This window comes from Rhinolophus hipposideros, assembly GCF_964194185.1.
Source record: "Rhinolophus hipposideros genome assembly, chromosome: 14".
Lineage (NCBI taxonomy): Eukaryota > Metazoa > Chordata > Mammalia > Chiroptera > Rhinolophidae > Rhinolophus > Rhinolophus hipposideros.
The window spans coordinates 20244463-20263236 of NC_138060.1; the positions used below are offsets into that span (position 1 = coordinate 20244463).

The 18774-nt window shown below is 53.6% G+C and overlaps 2 protein-coding genes across 4 annotated transcripts in view; one reads left to right on the forward strand and one right to left on the reverse strand.

Annotated features, from left to right (window-relative positions):
- Window positions 1-933: 933 nt before the first annotated feature.
- On the reverse strand, window positions 934-13984 carry ITIH1 (inter-alpha-trypsin inhibitor heavy chain 1; the record flags this gene model as incomplete). The annotated part of the gene is made up of 20 exons (XM_081071817.1): window positions 934-1063; window positions 1213-1324; window positions 1954-2126; window positions 3006-3207; window positions 4201-4314; window positions 4425-4547; window positions 5461-5615; window positions 6228-6367; window positions 7459-7644; window positions 7926-8107; window positions 8998-9123; window positions 9212-9380; window positions 9662-9778; window positions 9862-9987; window positions 11421-11534; window positions 12086-12248; window positions 12618-12722; window positions 13169-13371; window positions 13645-13665; window positions 13883-13984. 20 exons carry the CDS (start codon window positions 13982-13984, stop codon window positions 934-936), a joined length of 2763 nt encoding a protein of 920 aa, XP_080927943.1.
- A 4444-nt stretch (window positions 13985-18428) lies between these two features.
- NEK4 (NIMA related kinase 4) overlaps window positions 18429-18774 on the forward strand; it is a 31399-nt gene continuing 31053 nt past the window's right edge. Inside the window, exon 1 of one of the 3 annotated variants that reach the window (XM_081073369.1) lies at window positions 18429-18736. In XM_081073369.1, the coding sequence (XP_080929495.1) occupies window positions 18644-18736 (93 nt within the window). In that variant the 5' untranslated portion in view covers window positions 18429-18643. The remainder of the gene's footprint in view (window positions 18737-18774) is intronic. The other 2 variants (XM_081073367.1, XM_081073368.1) reach the window with 2 other exon arrangements.

The following is an 18774-nucleotide window of genomic DNA, read 5'->3' on the forward strand; positions in this document are numbered from 1 at the left end:
ATTCTGGCTCCTGAAATCACAGCTTCTGAGCAGTGGCTATCTATCTTTGGGAAATAAACTCCCAGCTGGGACATTGAGTTGAGGGTGGGGACCTGGGAACTGCCTCCTGAGGCTCTTACCCGAGTGGATATAACCTCCAGCTCCTGGTAGGGCTTCTTCAGGACCCCAAGTCCATATGTAGGTATTACATGTTTCTTTCATACATTCATTTTAAGTGATACTTTGGAATATCTGACATTAACTCCCAGCTGGCTTTGGCCATCAGCCACTCAGCCTGAGTGGAATATTCACATGGGGGTAGTTAAGCACACAGATGCTGATACCACACAGCAGGGGTTCCAATCCCAGCTCCGCCATTTACCAGATGAGGGAGAATTGGACAAATCACCTAACCTCAGTTTCCTAAGCTGTAAATGGGCCTGATAAGTTTCCCTATGGCTGCTGGGAGCATATATTTAGTTAATTCAACTAAGGCACTTAGAACAGTGCCTGGCTACAAGAAGCAGTGTTAGCTATGGCTGTTGCTGTTGCTGGTCATTCTTGCACTTGCTGCCAGAGTGTCATTTGGTCCCTGGATCTGTGGGGGGAGCTCTGTGTGGGGGACACTCAGGGCATTCAGTAGGCATGGGGCCAGGCAGTGGCCCCATGAGCACACGGTGCGGTGGGGGAGAATTGGTGGGGGTTCCTCCAGGCCTCCAGGCCTGCTGAGATTCCTGAGCCCTCTGAGGGGCAGCATCTTGGGTTGCCTCCCTGCCATCCACCCTCCCAAAGAGCAGCCAGGCTGGGCTTGGCATAGCCTCTCTTTAATGAAAGTCATTGGTGCTTTGACACGGGACCAGGTTGGACGGGGAGGTGTGGTCTGGGCCCCAGGTCAGGATGCTGTCCTCCTCCTCTGCCATGTCCCAAGGCAGGACAGGTGTGCTGGCAGGGGGATCAGAAGATGTCAGGGACAATATAGTCCGTGTGAATGCCATCGATCAGCCCGGCCCCATTGTTGTGGACGAACCAGCAGGTCACCTCGGTCCCATGCCGGGGGTCATTGCTGTAGTCTTTTTGCAAGCCTCTGGGGAGAGAGAAGTTAGCTGGGGCCACCTTTTGGAGCCAGCAGGGCTTCCCAGGAAGCCTACCCCACCCATGTGACACCTGGAGGAAGGCCTGGACAAACAATAGGCAACAGCAAGGACAGAGATGCTGGCAGGGCAGCCCACCCACCTGGTGACCGTCAGCTGGTGGTTCTTCACCACCATTGTGGCATCTGTCTGTGTGGGGCCTGAGCCCGGGCGGAGGTCAGACACTTTATAATCAAAAGGGTGAAAGAATTGTCCTGGAAAGGCACACGGGAGGCAGCAATTATCATCAGGGAGACTTGCTCGTGCTTTGCTCAGTGGGTGCCCCCTGCAGGTTTAGAGAGTGGCTTGAACTGTTTTTTGTCTTTGTTGTTGTTGTTTGTTTGTTTGTTTTAAGGGCTTGACTCTTTCTGATAAATTTTGGTATCAAACCCGCTCTTTTAGTTCATCTGCTGTAGAGAAGCAGGTAGTGTCAGGTGGTTGTACCTCCTGTCTTTTTGGACCAATGCCAGACGAATCTGTCTGGGAGAGAAGTTTAACGGGTAGGGGCCCATAGAGAGCAGTGTCTACAGCAAAGCCACAAGGAAAGCAGTGTGGCTGATGACCCATCCCACCCAGGAGGTCTCTGGGAGCACACTGGACCTTTGTGTCTGTTCATTGGGCCTCTCCCCTATCACTCCCAGGCTTACCGACACTTTAGTTTCACTGTGTGTTTGATCACGGCCTTTTAGAGGGACCAGACCCTCACCACACAAGCTCTCTTTGGAGCGCTGAGCCTTGGAGGCCATGTTGGAGGAGGGCTGTCCTGCCACCCAGCTGCAGAGCTGACCAGTCCACTGGCTTCACCCCCCACAGCCCACCGCTCTGCCTGCCTCATCAACCTTACCCAGCAGCCCATGTGTCCGCGCCGACATCCTGTGACTATCCAACACGTAGAAGCCCAGGAAGTCCTGGGGGATGGCACTCCCCTTCCACACTCGGTGCAGAACGATCTCAAAGGTGCCCCCGTCCTCCACGGACACCACCAGGTTCCTCTTCCTGTTGATGGTCACCACCACCCTGCAGGTCCAGGAGGCCATGAGCACAGGTGTGGCTGCACTGCACCCTCTCCATCCCACCACACTTGTCTCTGGGACCCAGCTCTTATGACGCCCCCCACCCTCACCCCCAGATGGTTGGGTGTTACCTGTTCCACACTTCTTCTCACATGTTGCTATTGTATATGGGGCCCTTACAATATACTAGTCCCTATGCCAAGCCCTCCATGCGAACTGCATCATTCAAGTATCACTCTGCTCCTGTGAGGACTAAGGCTCAGAGAGGTTAAATAACTTGCCTAAGGTCACACAGCTTGGCCTCCAGCCTGTCTAATATCAGAGTCTGTGTTCTTTGACTCCTGCTCATCACCTATGTCCTCCACACCAGACTCTGCCTACGTCTTCCTATAGCTCTGCTGCCCAACATTGGGCTCTGGTGCCCAGCAGAATTTGTTGAATGAATGCAGGAGTGAATGAAGGAACAAACATGGGACAAGGCATACTAAGACAGGTGTTGAAAGAGAAGCCCAGAGACGTTCAGCAGAGAAAGAGACTAGGAGGAGGACTTCACAGAAGAGGTGGCCTTTGTGCTGAGCCTGAGGGGATGGGCCGGCGTCATTTGGTGGAGATGGGTGTGGAGTGCAGGGTGAAGACGCCATGGGAGCATAGGCATCTAGGCAGCTGGGTCCAGAACACATGTCCAGAAACCAAAGGAAATGGGGATGGGGGATCCACAGGATCTACATGTCTGCACGACCCACACAGAAGCCACGTGAACGTCATTCACGGACACCGCTCAGGGGACAACAAGGGCCTGGCAGGCTCAGGCAGCAGCGTGGCTCTGGGGCTTCCGCCTTGGTCCCCTGCCTCCCTGCCCAGGCCCCAAGCCCAGCCCCATTACTCGTCCTGCCGCAGGGATGCCTGGTCTCTCCAGGAGAACACGGGCCCTCCTGAGCCAGGGTTCAGTGTGATGTTCTGCGGAGTCACTTCCAGCTGAAAGCCTGTCACAGGGTTTGCGATCCCTAGCCGCCCGAAGTACGTGCCCTCATGCTGCCCGGGGCTCCTGGCCTTGTTGCCAATGAGCTGCCCATTCACCGAGAAACCTGCAGTGAGGCGAGGAGCCATCCAGGTCAGGGAGGGGCCGGCTCTTGTGAGACCCTCACCCAGCCTGCCTTAGCTCATGCCTCCTTTCTGGGAGACCCCCACACCCCACCCCTGCCACGCCATTTTTGAGGGTCTTACCTCCCGAGGAGAACCTTTAGGATTGGTACCGGCTGCACACACACCACCTCCTTCCCCTCCCCGCTCCACACTAACTATCCAGTACTCAGCTCTCTGGTCTGGGCCCTGAAGGAGGTCTTACAGGACTTGGCCTGTCCGTTCTCTGTGGCCCCAGTCCCTGACCCAGGGGCAGATCACAGCAGGTGCTGCAGACACATTTGTGAGGCCTCCTGACCTGAGCAGCCAAAAATCCCCCTCGCCTTCATCATTAACCTAACACAGCAGGTCTCATGCTTTGAAATTGTCATCTAAGAATTTGTTCACGTGTTGGTCTCCTTTCCCTAAACTCCCGGGGCCTTTGTCTCAGTTCCCACTGAGTCCCCGGGCCCTGGTCGGTGCTCAGCAAACATTTACAGATGGACCGACTGGACTGGGAGAATGGGAGAAGTGACTGAGAGATAGAGGGAGTCATTCCCATCATTCGAGCACTGCCGGGGAGATGGGCTCCGAGGCCCCCTCACCTACGCTGAGGGAAAAGTCAGCAGGATGGCTGCATACAGGGAAATGAGAGGCTCCATGTTTAAAAATTGTACAGAATTTCAAGACAGCAAGAAGAGAGCATTAAACCGAGCCTGGGGCCCTTCTAAATCTTGGGTCCTGAGTGCCTGCCTGGGTCACCTGCCCATGAAGCAGGCCCTATATAGGGCCCAGACAGGTAGATGGGGCAAGAAGGAGGCAAGTTGAGGTGAGCCAGGTGACAGGTACACTAAGGGTAGGAAGTGGAGGCCATGGCCACTGTCCTGTCCACAGCTGGGTGTGGAGAGCAGAGGCGCCCAGCCCTGGCCTGTCTGGCAGAGGGAGTGATGTCACTGTACCTGTGTTGGGATCCTGCACCAGGCTCAGGACCACCCCAGGTTCTTCATTGATGTTGAAGCACAAGGTGTCCTCCTTCTGGGGCACATGGATGATGAAGTGGGGGTCAGTGTCCACTGGGGGCACAGCATGGAGTTCATTAGATTGGGTATTGAGCAAATGGAGCCAGCCACGGGCAAGGGTTCCAGCAGGCAGGGGTGTCCCTCAGACCCTCCCAAGGACTCACCACCAGTTACTATGGTTGGAAACTTCTGGACACCGGATCTGGGGTCAGTTGGAGAAGGCTGCTGCTCGGCTGGCAGCACAAATGCTGACCGGTGAGAGTGAATGGTATTTAGAAGGAAGGCAGCTGGGCTTCCCTGAAGCTGCTGGCTCTTTTTCTGAGACCCCTCCCAACCCTGAGGCCACAGGAGCAGAAGTGGACACAGAGCCCTTGATGACTCTCAGGAGATGTGAAGAGAAGTTTGGGCTGACCCTCTCTGCTTCCTTCCATGGGGACCTGGTGGGGCTGGTGGCATAAGGGTGGGGGAGGCCAGGCCCACATCAGGGGTACTGTCTGAGAATTCCCAGTGAGAGGCCTTGAGGAGAGCTGGAGCAGAGGAAGGAAGCCTTGGGCTGTTGTTTCCTCATCAGGCAAAACCTAGGGGCTTTGTTCAGGACTGAATGGACAGCCTGAGAGACTGTAACGTCTGGAGGAGAGAGGTAGAGATCTGCGTCATCAAGGTGGCTGCCACTTACACCTTCTCGATCCCAGCATCTCTGTACAGGACAACAATAGAGGACAGTGTCACGGTTGCCACCCCACGTACACCTCATTCCCCAAGTGCACCCAGGGCCCAGAGGCCAATCAGCTCTCCCCAGGGGCTCAGGTCTCCTCACAGACACATGCTCACACAGGGGCCCCAATAGAGGCAGGCGGGGGCTGGGGGGGTGGTTCTGGCTGTGCAAGGGTCCCCATGCACACAAGAGGGAGCTGCTAGTCTGTGGTGAAGTGGGCAAGGGCATTTCAGGGAAGAAGAAACCATGAAGGGCTGGAGGCAGGGAGCTGTGGGGGTGGGGAACTGAGTGCCTGGGCGCTGGAGCAAATGCCACTTGCCCAGCCACCGGAAACCCCTCGAGAAAACCAATATGATTTTAAAACTCACCCAAGGGCAGAGAATCTGGAAGGGAGAGAGAAAGGGAAGAGAATTAAAGCCCAGGAGGTTTTTGGCCTTCAGAATCCTCCCCAAGGCCCACAGCCTCCCCTTCTGTGGGGCCCATACCCTCCTCTGGCTTGTCAATGATGGGCTCCAGACCGTCCTCATCCGGCATGCCCCTCATGGTCATGGAGGTTAGAGGGGTCACAAACTGATAGGCCAGTGACATCTGCAGGATCTTGGCCGACAGCTTGGCTTTCTCCTCCCCGTCCATCTTCATCCTATGAGACAGACACCTGCTCTCAGCCCTGCAGCTTGGGCAATGGACTTGCACTCCCTTGTCCTTTCAGTCATTTGTTCACTCATTCATCAAACAGGTGATGAGCACCTGCAGTTCCCCATTCAGTGTCTGTTCTTCAAGGACCTCATGACTTAAAGACCTCCTACACAGAAAACCTGGAGACTTGACATGGTTGGGGGATGTGCCTCGGAAATATGCAGAGAATTTATCAGCTATGAGATTCAGTGCACGTGGTCTCACCTCTCTGAGCCTCAGTTTGCTTGCTCATCTATTCAGTGGGGATAATGAGGAAGTTTCCCCTGCACGTTGTGAGGATTAAATGAGTGTGTCTGGACACGGCAGCCCCACAGTAAAGGACAGCCTCCTCTGCAGCAGCTCAGTGGGGACAAAGAGGGGGCTGCCTGTGGCCCCCAGGACCCTGCCCACATTATTGACTGACTGGTTGATATTAACTCAGTGAGCAAAGCAGAAGGGCAGTAAATCTGACCTGCTCACAACCTCAAAGGCCCAGAACCACCTCTTCTCTGTACACCTTGTCAGTCCAAAGGCCTTTGGGTGGAGGGTGCCCACCAGGCAGCTGCAGGGGTCATACCTCTTGGCCAGCAGCTCCTGGATGGTGAGGTAGGCCCAGAGGCGTTCGACGTGGTTCTCCAGCATGTGGCCCCGCTCTTGGAGCAGTTTCTTCATCTCTTCTTCATCAACCAGGCAGGTTATCTTGAATTCTTGTCTGTCCTGAGGGTTGTGATAGAGAGAGGCGGTGAGCCGTTAGGAACACAACTGCTGGCTGGTGCTTGAGGCTCCAAGGGGACCCACTCTTGTCTGGTCTCTGCAGCTTCCTTCTCAGCAAACCCCCCTTTCCGAAGCCTGCTCTCCTCATCCCCATACATCCATTCTTTCCACAAAAGCTTGCTAAGCATCCTCTGTGAGCCAAGCTGGCCTAGGCCCCAGGCATCCCAAGAGCCCGCCCCACAAGCAGGCTCTGCCCTCGTGGAATTGCTGTCTCTGAGGAATGCCAACAAGCACCCAGTTGTTTCAGCCATGGAGCTGTTTCCAGCACGCCCTGCTCCTCCAAACGCCCACCGTGACCCTGGCGGGCTGAGCCATTCAACCTGCCGCAGTACATGGCTGTGCCTTATCTCCACAGCCACAACAAGGGGCGCCATTTCCTAAGGGCGTCCATGTACTGCGAAAGCAAATTATGTGGGTTATGCCATTTACTCCACAGAATTCTCCAATGCAATGTTACCCTGTGATATAGAAAAGGAAATTGAGGCCTGCGGAGCCGGACCCATTTGCCGAAGGTCACCCAGCTGGTCAGAGTGGAGCTGGGGTCCAGCTCAGCTCTCCCCACTCCAAGCCTGAGTTCTGCACCCTCAACCACACTGTGGGGCTCGAGTCCACACCGAGCAGGGCAGGGTCTGGGGGTCAGACACCCTGACTCCCACTGTGCACCTGCACACATGCACTACACTGGCTCAAAGCCAGGTGCACAGTAGGTGCTCAGGAAATGCTTATCAAGTGAGAAAGAAGAGGCTGGCCTCTTGCTCTCTCATGCCTTGAGGGAATGATGTGAGAGGTAGCACGTGGCCCGTTTTGGGCCAAGGGACTACAAATGATCAAGGCCACGTTGGCCCCATTCCAGCCTGGGATACCTGCGTGGAGGAATGTTCAGGCCTGGGGGGGGAGTGTGGCACATGCACTGGTGGGGGCACTCGTCTGGGGGAAAGAGAGGCCCCCTGGGGGAGGCAGGGGTGGGGAACAGTGTGGGTTTGGAGCCGCTGGGTGCTGCCCAGCCTCTGCACTGTCCTCAGCCCACAACTTACCCCATGGGCCTGCACGTCAGCCTTGAAATTGCTCCGTTTGTTGTCAGCGATGCGCCCGGCCACCACGATTTCCGAGCCTGCGTAGTGCTGTTTATGGCTGTGCTGGGTCAGGGCCGAGACTGTGTCCTGGGGGTATTGCAAGTCCACGTCCACCAGCAGGGGGTTGGCTACCTGGTCATAAAAACCCTGCAGGGGTGGGGGGTGCGGCCTCAGAACTTATAGGTCACCCAGAGCACCCAATGGGAAACCCAGTCACAAAGGGGGCTGTTGGGATCCACACTTTCTAGAAAGAATCATAGGCTCAGAAATGTTAAGGAACTGGCTTGAGGTCATGCAGCTAATTCGAGCCCATGCCAAAGCTTTATCTGCTACTCTAGGCTGATGGGCAAATGGCTCAAGGCAGGGCGTCTCACGGGCTGCTGTTGGTGGTGCATTGGGAGATAGGGTAGGGTGGGCGAGGAGAAGACCTGCAGCTGCTGGGTGGCGTCGTTGTCCTGGTAGATTCTCTGGGCCCGTCCATTGTTCTCCATGGACATGATTTCCAGGAAGTTCAAGTTCACATCCTGGCCAAAGCCCAAGTTGTAGAGCGGGAACTTGCCCCCGATGGCATTGCGGACGTTCTTGAGGATTTGGTAATAGTCCGTCACTCCTGCAGCCACATACCCAGGCAGTGACTGGATCCCAGCTCACGGGCATGTGGAGCATGGGGGGATTTTGAGGCACACTCCCTGGGAGCCACGCATCCCGTCTTAGTCCATCTCCAGTCCCCACCGACATCTTGAGGCAATGCCTCCTGCTGGCTCACCTGGGCCCGCAGGAGGCTTTGCAACAGTTGCTAACCTCTCACAAGCCTTGCCCACGTATATGGGTCCGGCACAAGAAGATCTGATTCTGCTCTAAAGCCTCTCATGGCTCCTTGCTGTGGCTTGCAAGGCCCTGCTGACCTGTCCACCCTTGTTTCACCTATGCTGCACTTGCAGGCTCAAGCTGCCCCCTCTTCCAGGGATCTCTTCCTGCTTTTCCTCTCCTCCTTTGAGACTGAGCTCAAGGGTCACCTCCTCCAGGAAGATTTCTGGGACCTTTCCTGGGCCAGGTGACCCTTGTCCGTGGTCCTGCAGCCTCCTGGCACCCTGTTCTTTCAGGGTACCCAACAGAGCTTCTGCTCCTGCATCTGCCTCTCCCATGGGCCCTGGCCTCCTTAAGGATAGACATGTCTTGTTCTCTTGGTACCTCTTCTTGGTCCCTAGTCCTGTGCTTGGCACACAGACAGTGCTGAATACCCAGTTCATTAAACTCAACCAAGAATCCTGCCCATCCTCCTTGGCAGGCAGAAATGTCCCCAATTCCCCAGCTCAGGACAGAAGTATGCCTTGGAGCCCATGCAGACGTTACAGTCTAAACGCTGTTTTTAGATCAGTGCTTGCCTTCATCCTAAACCTTTCACCTCCCTCCCCCAGTGGTTAGGTTTCCAAGTGCAGCTTGAATGCCTTCAGTAATGAAGAGAAGAGTACCTTCCGAGGTATCTCTCCAGGTGCTTACCCTCTGTCGGCTCGCCATCTGTCAACATGATAAGAATTGGGGCATGGTTGCTGACTCCTGGGACACTTTCCCGAGCTTTGTTTAAGATCTCAATTCCCTGGAGCAAACCTCCATTCATGTTGGTGGCTGCAGAGGAGAGAAAGAAGACCCGTGTATGCCTTCATTCTGAGAGGACAGCAGCAGCAGCAAGGTGGCCCGAGATGCCCGCCCTTACCCCCAGCCAGGGAGAAGCGCCGAATGAAGTCCTGAGCCGCTAGCACATTGGCGGGAGATGCCTGCACCAGCGAGCCCCTCCACGATTGCACTCCAGTCCCAAAGAGGACCAGGTCAAAGTAGTCCCCTGGCCGCATGTCCCCCAGGATTTTAAGGAGCGCCTCCTTGGTCTGTAAGGACAGACAGGACAGTCAGTGGAGGGACAGAGCCCCAGCACAGAGCCTTCTGTCAGCTCCAGATACCCATTTCAGAGATCCACAGGGCAGGGGGACATGGAGGACAAGCAGGAGGGGCTGGCCAGGCGGTGCATTAGAGGTGTTCCCGCAGGGCCTGGGGGTGGATGAGGAAGAGGGAGAAATCCCAAACCTAGACTCTGGTGACAAACCAATACTGTGTGGGTGATGGGACCGAAGAAGCTTCCGTTAGGTGAACTGTTAAAGGCACGGTTTACCTGCTTCACTTTCTGGCCTTCCATGGAGGTACTGACGTCAATCACAAAAACCAGGTTCTTGTTTAGATTAGTCAAGTTTTGGGGTGCAAAGAAGTGGGCAAAGTGGTTACCAGAGACCTAAAATACAAAAGAACCAGTGAGGACTCTCACAAGCACCCCCACCCATCCTTTGGGTCTTGGGCCTGAAGCTTCCAGCTCACCAGGAGGTCACAGGGCTTTTCGCGTTTGACATCATAGGTCACCTTGAAGTCCCCATTCAGCAAGGTAGTGGAGCATGTGGGACAGGATTGCTGCTGACCCACGGTAGGGCGGAAAAGCACATGACCCTGGAACCATCAAAGACATGAGGCATTCATTACTGGGTTGTGCAGCTGCAAATAGGATGTTTGCAAAGACAACATAAGGGGTGTGTGTGTGTGTGTGTGTGTGTGTGTTGCACAGGCACAGAAATGAGTCAGGTGGGCCCCTCACACTGCTGCTGAGTACACGCCTGTAGGTGGTAGGAGAGAAGACCTGTTTCTTTGCTTCTATGCTCCTGAATCACTGGGATTTTCTACCGTGTTTCCCCGAAAATAAGACTTAACCAGAAAATAAGCCCTAGCATGATTTTTCAGGATGACACCCCCTGCACATAAGCCCTAATGCGTCTTCTGGAGCAAAAATTAATATAAGACCCGGTCTTAGTTTGGGGGAAACATGGTACAATAAGCATCACCACTTCGGGTACAAAATGAAAACAAAATAATAGCAATATGAGAACATCTGTCAACTCAAACTGTGGAGTAAAAAAGCAAGACAACCACACTATGCTGGAAAATAGAATCCACCAGGATAAAGAGCAGACACTGGAAAGAAAGACCCAGAGTGGCAGCTGAAGTCTGGACTGACCTGGTGTGCGTGCTCAGGGAAATGAGGAGCGGGTTTTACTCGGTACTTTTCTATACTTCTGTGCTTTCCAAGTTTTCTTTAAAGACTGTTTTAGTTTTTGTTTGTTATAAAAGTAAGACATGCTTATAAAAAAAGAAAAAAAACTTGAAAAGAATTGATAGGAAGACAAAGAACCATCCCCTTGGTCTGCTACTGAATGCAAGCATGTTTGCTAACACGCGGCGGTGTCATATTTTGTTTAAAAGGAACCATTCCAAAACTGTAAGAAACATTTCTTTTAAATGAATTGTTATAGAGTCACTACCAAAGGTAGGTGAGCACTAAAGGGTTTGCTCCTAGCTCCAGTTAAGGGTGAGTTAGGAAGCAGGGCACTAGCTGGGTATCACCCACCCATATGCCATACTCCTCCAGGGTCTGGGGAGGAAGCAAGCAGGGCGCTTCTGGGATTCCTGTAAATGGGTGGCCAGTGATAAGTGGCAAGTGGCTGGGTAGGCCAAAGGACTTTCCAAACTTAATGATGTTTCCAAGCACACTGGAGCTTGGAATCCTAACTTCAATAGCATCTGGCCTTTGCTCATATGCTTTGAATGCTTCCTATGGGTGTGAGAAATTGAGGTTCAAGAAAGCCAGCAACTCACTCCAGACCACGCAGCCAGTGTGAGCGCCTTCCCCAACCTCAGCATGTAGGCTTTTGCTAAGTTGCTGTGAGAACCAGGAGTGCCAAGTTCCCCTGGGATATCAACCATGAATCGCCTGCCTCTCTCACCCATAGGGAAGCCTGCAGCCCCTGCCTGGTTCCCATGCCAAGCTTGGACACTCCATAAGGATTGAGCCAGATCGAGAACTCCCGCACCCCAACCATCCCACGCACCTCTTTGCCTGAGAATGACTTCTTGATAAGTTGGGTCGCCTGTTCCTTGGAGAGGAAGGACATCTGGGCATCCAGCTTGCTGATCCCCTGGGGCTCAAAGATGTCCACGTCGATCTGCGTCATTGAAGCGATTCCTGCACTTAGGCTCACATTTGGGCTGTCATCAAGTCTCAGCCAAGAGCCCACATGTGTCCTGGCCGCCTACTGTGTGCAGGACTCACCCAGCCCTCAGCAAAGGGCCTGGCAAGCCATAGGAACTCCAAAAATATTGGCCAAATGAAGATATGGATGCCTGCACCCCTCAACTTGGCCATCACTAAGGTGCCAGAGTCCTTAAGCTGCCCAGGACTTTCTGGTTTACAAACTACCTGGACTTTCAGTATCTCTTGTAATCCTTGTGGCAATCCTGGGACACACAGAAACCCCCATTTAACAGATGAGCAAGCTGATGCTCAGAGAAGAGAAGGAGGTTGGAGGGTTCAGGGAGCTCCCTGCCCACAGAGAGCCCATTGGAACCCACCCTGAGGAGTCAGTCCCTTCCCTGCGTGTGTAGGCCTGGGATGGCACACGATGGGTACCAAGCCAATGCTTGGAACCACAGCAAGAGAGGCAGGAGCCCTTCTCCTGAGAACACGCCCCTGGGTGTGCAGTCACCTTCAATCTACCTCAAAATGCTGCACCAGCTGCCTTGGCTTGACTTTGATGACAATGTTGTACTGCGTAAGTATTCGCTTCAGCACCTCCTCGTAGGTCAGCCGGAACATGACCTTGCTCCGGGGACCAATGATGAGGCGGATAGTGAATTGCTCCATTGTTCTCCCCGAGGCCCTGGACATGCCACCAGAGGCAACAAGACAGACAAATGGTGACATGTGGTTCCTTGTCACCTAAAGCATGAGTCTCAGAATCAATTTCTCTTATTTTAGTACTGCTCCCAGGTGTCCTTAAACCTTTCCCTCTCTTATCTAGCTGGTCAGGGTCAGGGCCAAAGGACAGGGCCCCACTTGCCCTGATGGCTATTCTGGCAGACAGGCCAGTCAGCACCAGCCTTGTCCAGTGCACCTTGGGTTTGGGCACTTTGCTCACCTCCCCTTAGCCTGAGGCTGCTCTCCACCTATGGCTACCTTGCAGTCATCAGATTTGTCCTGGCTGGGGAGGGAAGCCTCAGAGATTGGGCCAGCAGAGCTCAGAACTCACCTGACAAGGCCAGCATTCTCTCCTGAGATGGCTGCTTTCCGGTACTGTTTCCACGCAGTCACTTTGTCCTTTATGTTCCCGATGAATGCTTTTCCATTTGCTGTGCTGCAGGGGGAAGAAGTACTCAGGGGAGGTTCCCCTCCCTGACCATACGGGTCCTTCTTACTAAAGGTGCTCCCAGCCCAGACCCCGAGAAGGCCCTGTCCAGGTGAGCACTCATGGGAGGGTATCTCCTGTGGGCCTCCCACAGCCCACAGAGTTGCTCAGGGGCCCCTTGGCAGTGAGGTGGGCAGCCACAGCCACAGTCCAGCAAGAAGCCTCAGACACCAGCCTTTGTTCTTCAGACCCTAGGCTGAAAACACATTCAGAGGCTCACAACAGGAGTCCAGAACAGACCTAAATAACTCTTCCTCCCTTCAAAGCTGAAATGGCCTGCGGCCCTTAGAGAAATGAGAAGATGGTCTGTACTGTCTGGCCACTCTGAGCTGTGGTATTGGGCGGGGTCTAGGGAATGGCTAGTTCTGGGTGTGGGAGCCAGGCAGGACACACACATGGCAAAGTCGCTGATGAAAGCTGTCTTGGGGATCTCCACATCAAAGGCCACTTCCTTCGCTGTGTCGGCAGTGTTGACCACTTGGCTGGTGATGACATAGTGGGCGAAGCGCGAGGTGACTTTGCAGTTGACTTTCAAACTCCGGACGATCAGACCATTGACAGTGAGATGTGAAGGCGCTGTGGCCTGGGCTGGGGACCTCTGAGCCAGTGAGAGACCTTATGTTATATTGGGGCTCAGCACCCGGCTCTGATGGACACAAGAGTACTTGAAGAACAGACCAGACCTCCCAGGGGGACCCATTCTTTCTCTCTGCCTGAGACCGTGCAGTCAGAGTGGGAGAGCCCCCATTTCCAGGACACGGGAGTCCCTCTGCCCAGGGCAGTAACAGAGGTGCACACCCCCAGGGGGGCAGGAAAACCAAGGCTGTACTAATAGCCCACCGCAGACTCCTTTGCGGAGACTCTCACTCACTGTGTCCACAGCCTGTCGCTTCTGTAAAACAAACCAGGGTCAATGTAAGTGTGACTATTTGTTAAAGGATGGGAATGGGATGCAGCTCGTAGTTTCTTCCCCTTGGCCTCACCTCACCAGTCAGAGTTGGTCAAGGTGAGTGGGGGTGGCCCCAACCCCTGGGGTAAGGGTCTGTGTCCCTTCAGGGCCTCATCCAGGCCCAGCTGTTAGTTTCTGCCCTGAGGGTTTACCCACATACCTCGTTGCCTTTGGGCCTTTTGGGTGAACCCCGGGCAGGCATGGCCTGTAGCGTGAGGAGGGACACGCACAGCAGCACCCGTAGCCTCATGGCACCATCCATGGTCTCAAGGCTCCCTCTGCCTTGTCACTTAACTCAGACCATTAATCAATAAAGTGTTGGATAAACATGGATTAAACATTAGACAAGATAAAGGCAAATATTACAATTTGGGGAATCAAAAATTGGCAGTGAAAGCTTTAACCCTGGGGGGAGTCCCAGGTATATAAACTCCTGACCAGACTCAGACTGTGCCCCTCTGTCTAGAACTCCACACAACCAATGTGAATTGTGAAGACCCCGGCTGCTTATGCCATCCCTGGTCTGGCACAGGGCAGTCCCATTGATGCGGTGACATGCGTCAAGAAGCCAGAGTTAAAAATGGATTTCTAAACTCTGTTAAGTGTTACTTGCAAAATTCTTTAAGTACCAACATACTTTTCAGACAGTTACACTTTGGCCAGGGAGGAAGATAACGTGGCTTAGAAAGTATCTGCCCATGCCCTGTTTCTGACAGTAGTTCTGCCAGAGGCAATCTGGGTGGTCCCGGGGATACGTAATGGGTGACCCATGCTTTGGGACAGTTGCTTTATCTCTCTGGACCTTGGAAAGAAGAACAGAAGTAGCCCCATGGTTCCTCCACCTGGGCAGGGATACCTGGCAGATGAAGATGAAAGCTACCTTTTCATAACAGAGGGCTGATTATGTGCTATGCATTGCTCTAATCTCTATATTGTCTAATTTTATCCTCATGGTGTCCCTGGATGTTCCTGGGATGGCAGCATCTGAGCCTGTGAGAGGCTTCTGTGTCGTCCTGGGGCTCAGCCCCTAGCTCTGATGCAAGGGGCCAGCAAATTGACAGAGAAGGTTTGCAAACCCAGATCTTTCAGACTCCCAAGCCAAGCTTATCACATAGTGACAGGAATGACAGAGGTCATTATCAGGAAGAAAGGAGAAGCAGAGTCAATGACCCAAGAGACCCCTCTTGTACCTGCAATTTTTTAATCTGTATGCCCAAACCCTCCCTGTCCCCCATAAGCTGCAGCAACCTTGGTCAGACATGGTCCCTGGTCGATCCACTCCACGGCCCTGGGTACAATGTACTGCTGTGACCCTGATACAGTGAGGGGGCCCAGAGGCCTCTTTGATTTCTGTTTGCTTGTCATGGACTTTGTCTCACAGAGCAGCTTCTGGGAAAGGGTTTATTGTCCCTAGGCCAGATGACCTCCTGCCCTGTTTTCTGGCCTTTGTGAAAGATGAGCTGGATCAACATGACCCTGTGCATATGCGGCTGTTTTCCCGCACTGGTACGGACCGAGCCCCCTGGTAGGTTGGGCACAGTGCCAGCCAGGCACTGGGACAGCACAGTGATGAAACTTGAATGCCCCACTGTGTTCCGTGAGCTGGTGCCTGGGAAAAGGGGTCAGACAAGTCGAAGGAAACCCAATGAATCTCAGGAGTGGTCAGAAGCTAAAGAGGAACATAAAGGAGTGGTAGAAATCTGGAAGATGTGGAGCTCATCTCCCACAGGGTTTAGGAGAAGGCTCCTGGAGGAAGTGCCTGGGAAACAGAGCACTCAGGAAGAAGGAAGTGGGAAGGGGAGAGAGAGAAAAAGCATGCTTGGGGAAGGTGCAGATATCTGTGTGATGGGAGCAGAAACTGAAGGAGAGGGTGGGGAAGGAGGGTGGGAAGTGGTTTGAGACCAGCTAGTGCAGGACTCTGACAGTGGCCACTCTTTTGGGTGGGAAATACTTTTTGAGCAGGGGGGTGTCAAGGTCAAGACTAGGCTGCTGGGAGATGGCTAGCCTGGGCTTTTCATGGACCAAGCCTGGTCCGTAAAAGGTGCTGGAAACATGTTTGTGTGGCCTGGGAAGGAGAGAGAGTATGGAGAGAGCCAACAGTGACTAGTGCTTGGCCCACTTCTCAGCATCTTTTGTGTCCTAATTCATTTATTGCTCACAACTACCCTCAAGAGATGGATACTGTTATTTATTGTTCTCATGTCAGAGGACAGGTGGACTAACCCTGTGGATGTGGTAGGTGAGGAGATGGGTGGACAGAAAGCAGCGGAGGTTGCTGAGGATGGAAGCTGGGGGCCTGAGTGGGTGGCTGTGCTGTTGGCGCAACAGGACAGCACATAGGCCCAGACCTGCCCTCTACTCCCCCCACACAGCCAGCTGCCTGCTGGATTTTCTCAGAGCCCCTCAATCCGACATGTCCAAACTGAGTTCGTGAAAGGTCCAAACCTTTCTCTCACCCTCGTATTCCCCATCACCAGCACTGGTTCTCACCCTTTTGTTGTCTACCCCAGTGAAGGCCACCACCATCCATTCAGATATCCAAGCCAGAAAGCTGGGTGGCATCCTGGATACCTCTCTACCCTAGACCACTCACCCTTACCCCCACCTCCAACCCTCAAAATATCTTTCTAATCCATTTACTTCTCTCCAAGCCCCCAGGAACCACTGAGTCTAAGCCACCATCATCTCTTACCTAGATGGCTGCTTCCCCCACTTCCACTCTATTCCCACAGACTATTCTCTGGCAGCAGTCAGAGTCTTTATTTAAAAAAGCCAATGTGCTCTAGGCCTTTCCCTGTCTAACACACATCTAGGTCCTGCTAACACACATCCTGAGACCTCTCCGTCTCATCCAGCCATGGCCCATCTAGGTCTCTCAGCTTCAACCGTAGAGACTTTTCCCTGATACATGTAGGTGGGTATTTTCCCACTCGTTCATTTATCAACTCCCATCCATTCACACCTGCTGGGTGCCACCTCATGCCAACTGCTGAGTTTGAGGTGTTAAAACAGGCAGACCCAGCTCAATGCTCAGGGAGTTCACACTGAGGTGTGGAGGTGGAGTCACAAAACAAGTCCATTGGGCCTTAGCATATGGGGCTCCTTCTGCCTGTAAAGGGTTTCCTTCAAACGTAAACCCAAGCAATGATTGCTTGGGGCAACCTCCCCTGGATGCCTAGGCTGTGCCCAGAGACCTTTCTGCACAGCAAGGGTAACTTGTTAGTATGCTCCATTGATTAATGGCCAGCTCCCTCTTTGACTGTAAGCTCCACAGGGCCAAACTTTGTGCTTCCACAGTGGGGGCACCAGACAGGCACACATGAAATGTCTGTGGAATGAGTGATAGGTTTGACAAAGAGCAAGCTGGGGGAGGTAAAAAGCAAAGGGCAGAGCACACAACCTTGGGAAGCCTCAAGCCTGAGGGGAGCATGAGAAGTCAAAAGAAAACAGGAATGGACAGGAGGAGCAAGAGAACCAAGAAAGTTCTAGAAACCAAGAAATAAGAGGATTCCCCAGAAATAAGAGGAAAGCCTGCTGAGAGGAAGAGGGATGGATAAAGACTGAGAAAAGCATCTAGGGAATTTGAGTCATTTTCCAGGAAGCTTTCTTGGGGGCAGGTGGGGCCAAGGGACTACAGGGAGGTTTATGAGGGAGCAAGCCCTGAGTCTTCAAGAATATTGTTTTCAGTTTCCTTAACTGTAAAATAAGGATGATAATAGTACCAGCCTCACGGGGTTGATGTAGGGATTAAATAAATTAATATATTTGATTCTGGGAGGTGGCTGGGGATTAACTGAGAAGGGGGCATGAATTCACTTTCCAGGGTAATAGTATGCTCCACATTGTGCATTCTCAGCAGGAGCGATATTGCCCCCAACTGGGCAAAAATTCGTTCTTGGATGTGGGCAAAAGAAATCTTACATTTCAAAGGCATGAATTTCAGGTCCTTGAGAGACACTCCTGGGTTGTAGAAGATATATAGCTATCCCCTCAAAGGGACACAGGAAAGCTTTACAGTTTAAGGTGTTTTTTTTTTAGTAAATGCTCTAGGAAAGGGAGGTGTTGGCTGTAACAAACAATAAATTCTTTGGCAGCTCTGAACTTTCAGGGGCAGGTCTTTTAAGGGGGGCTGGGGTCTTCCTGGGGACACTGCCTTAGGTGTCAGGAGCCATGCCAGAGTTTGGTCAAGTCACTTAGTGCAGGAGGATGGAGTCCTTATCAGAGTTCTTTGCACTTCTCAATACATAAACTTAAGTGTTTAGGCGTGAAGTATACTGACATAGCCACTTTACTTTGAAATGCATAAAAAATAAGGATGGATTGCTGAATGCATAGATAGACGTGACAAAGGGGAAAAAAATGTTACTAGAGTCTGTCCCCACCATCCACCCCCATTAGAATGTGAGCTCCAGGAGGGCTGGGACTCTGTCGGCCTGGCACATAGTAGGCGGCCAATAAATATTTGTACAATGTATGACCAATACTTGCAGTGTGCTTAGAACAAGTGCTCAATAAGCAGGGGCTTCCCGGACTTGATTGTCCCGGGCAACCCGGAAGTCCCCGGCCGTGGAGATGAGCTAGAGGGTCCGCGCAGGCCCGGCGGGGCCGCTCTGGCTGCCGCGCCTCGGCTCTATGGCGGGTCCTCCGGGGGAGGCGGAAGCGCTCCGGCCGCTGGGTACCTCCGCTCTGCGGATCCTCCCAGGCCGCCGGAGCATGCGCGTGGCTGCGCTGGCCCGGATCGCTATGGCAGCGGTGTCGCTGTGGGCTCGGCCTGCGCGTTCGCGCCGGGGCCGGGCTGCCTTCGCCGCCGCGGGCGCCGCAGCCTCTGGGGCATGAGCGGGGCCTCCCGCTGTGGCCTGCTGCGCTGCCTTCCGCTGCTGCCGCCGCCGCCGCATCCCGACTGTGGGCCGCCGCCGGGAAAATGCCCTTGGCCGCCTACTGCTACCTGCGTGTCGTGGGCAGGGGCAGCTACGGGGAGGTGACGCTCGTGAGGCACCGGCGGGACGGCAGGCAGGTCTGCGAAGTTGGGCCCTACAGGGGGCGGGGGGCACG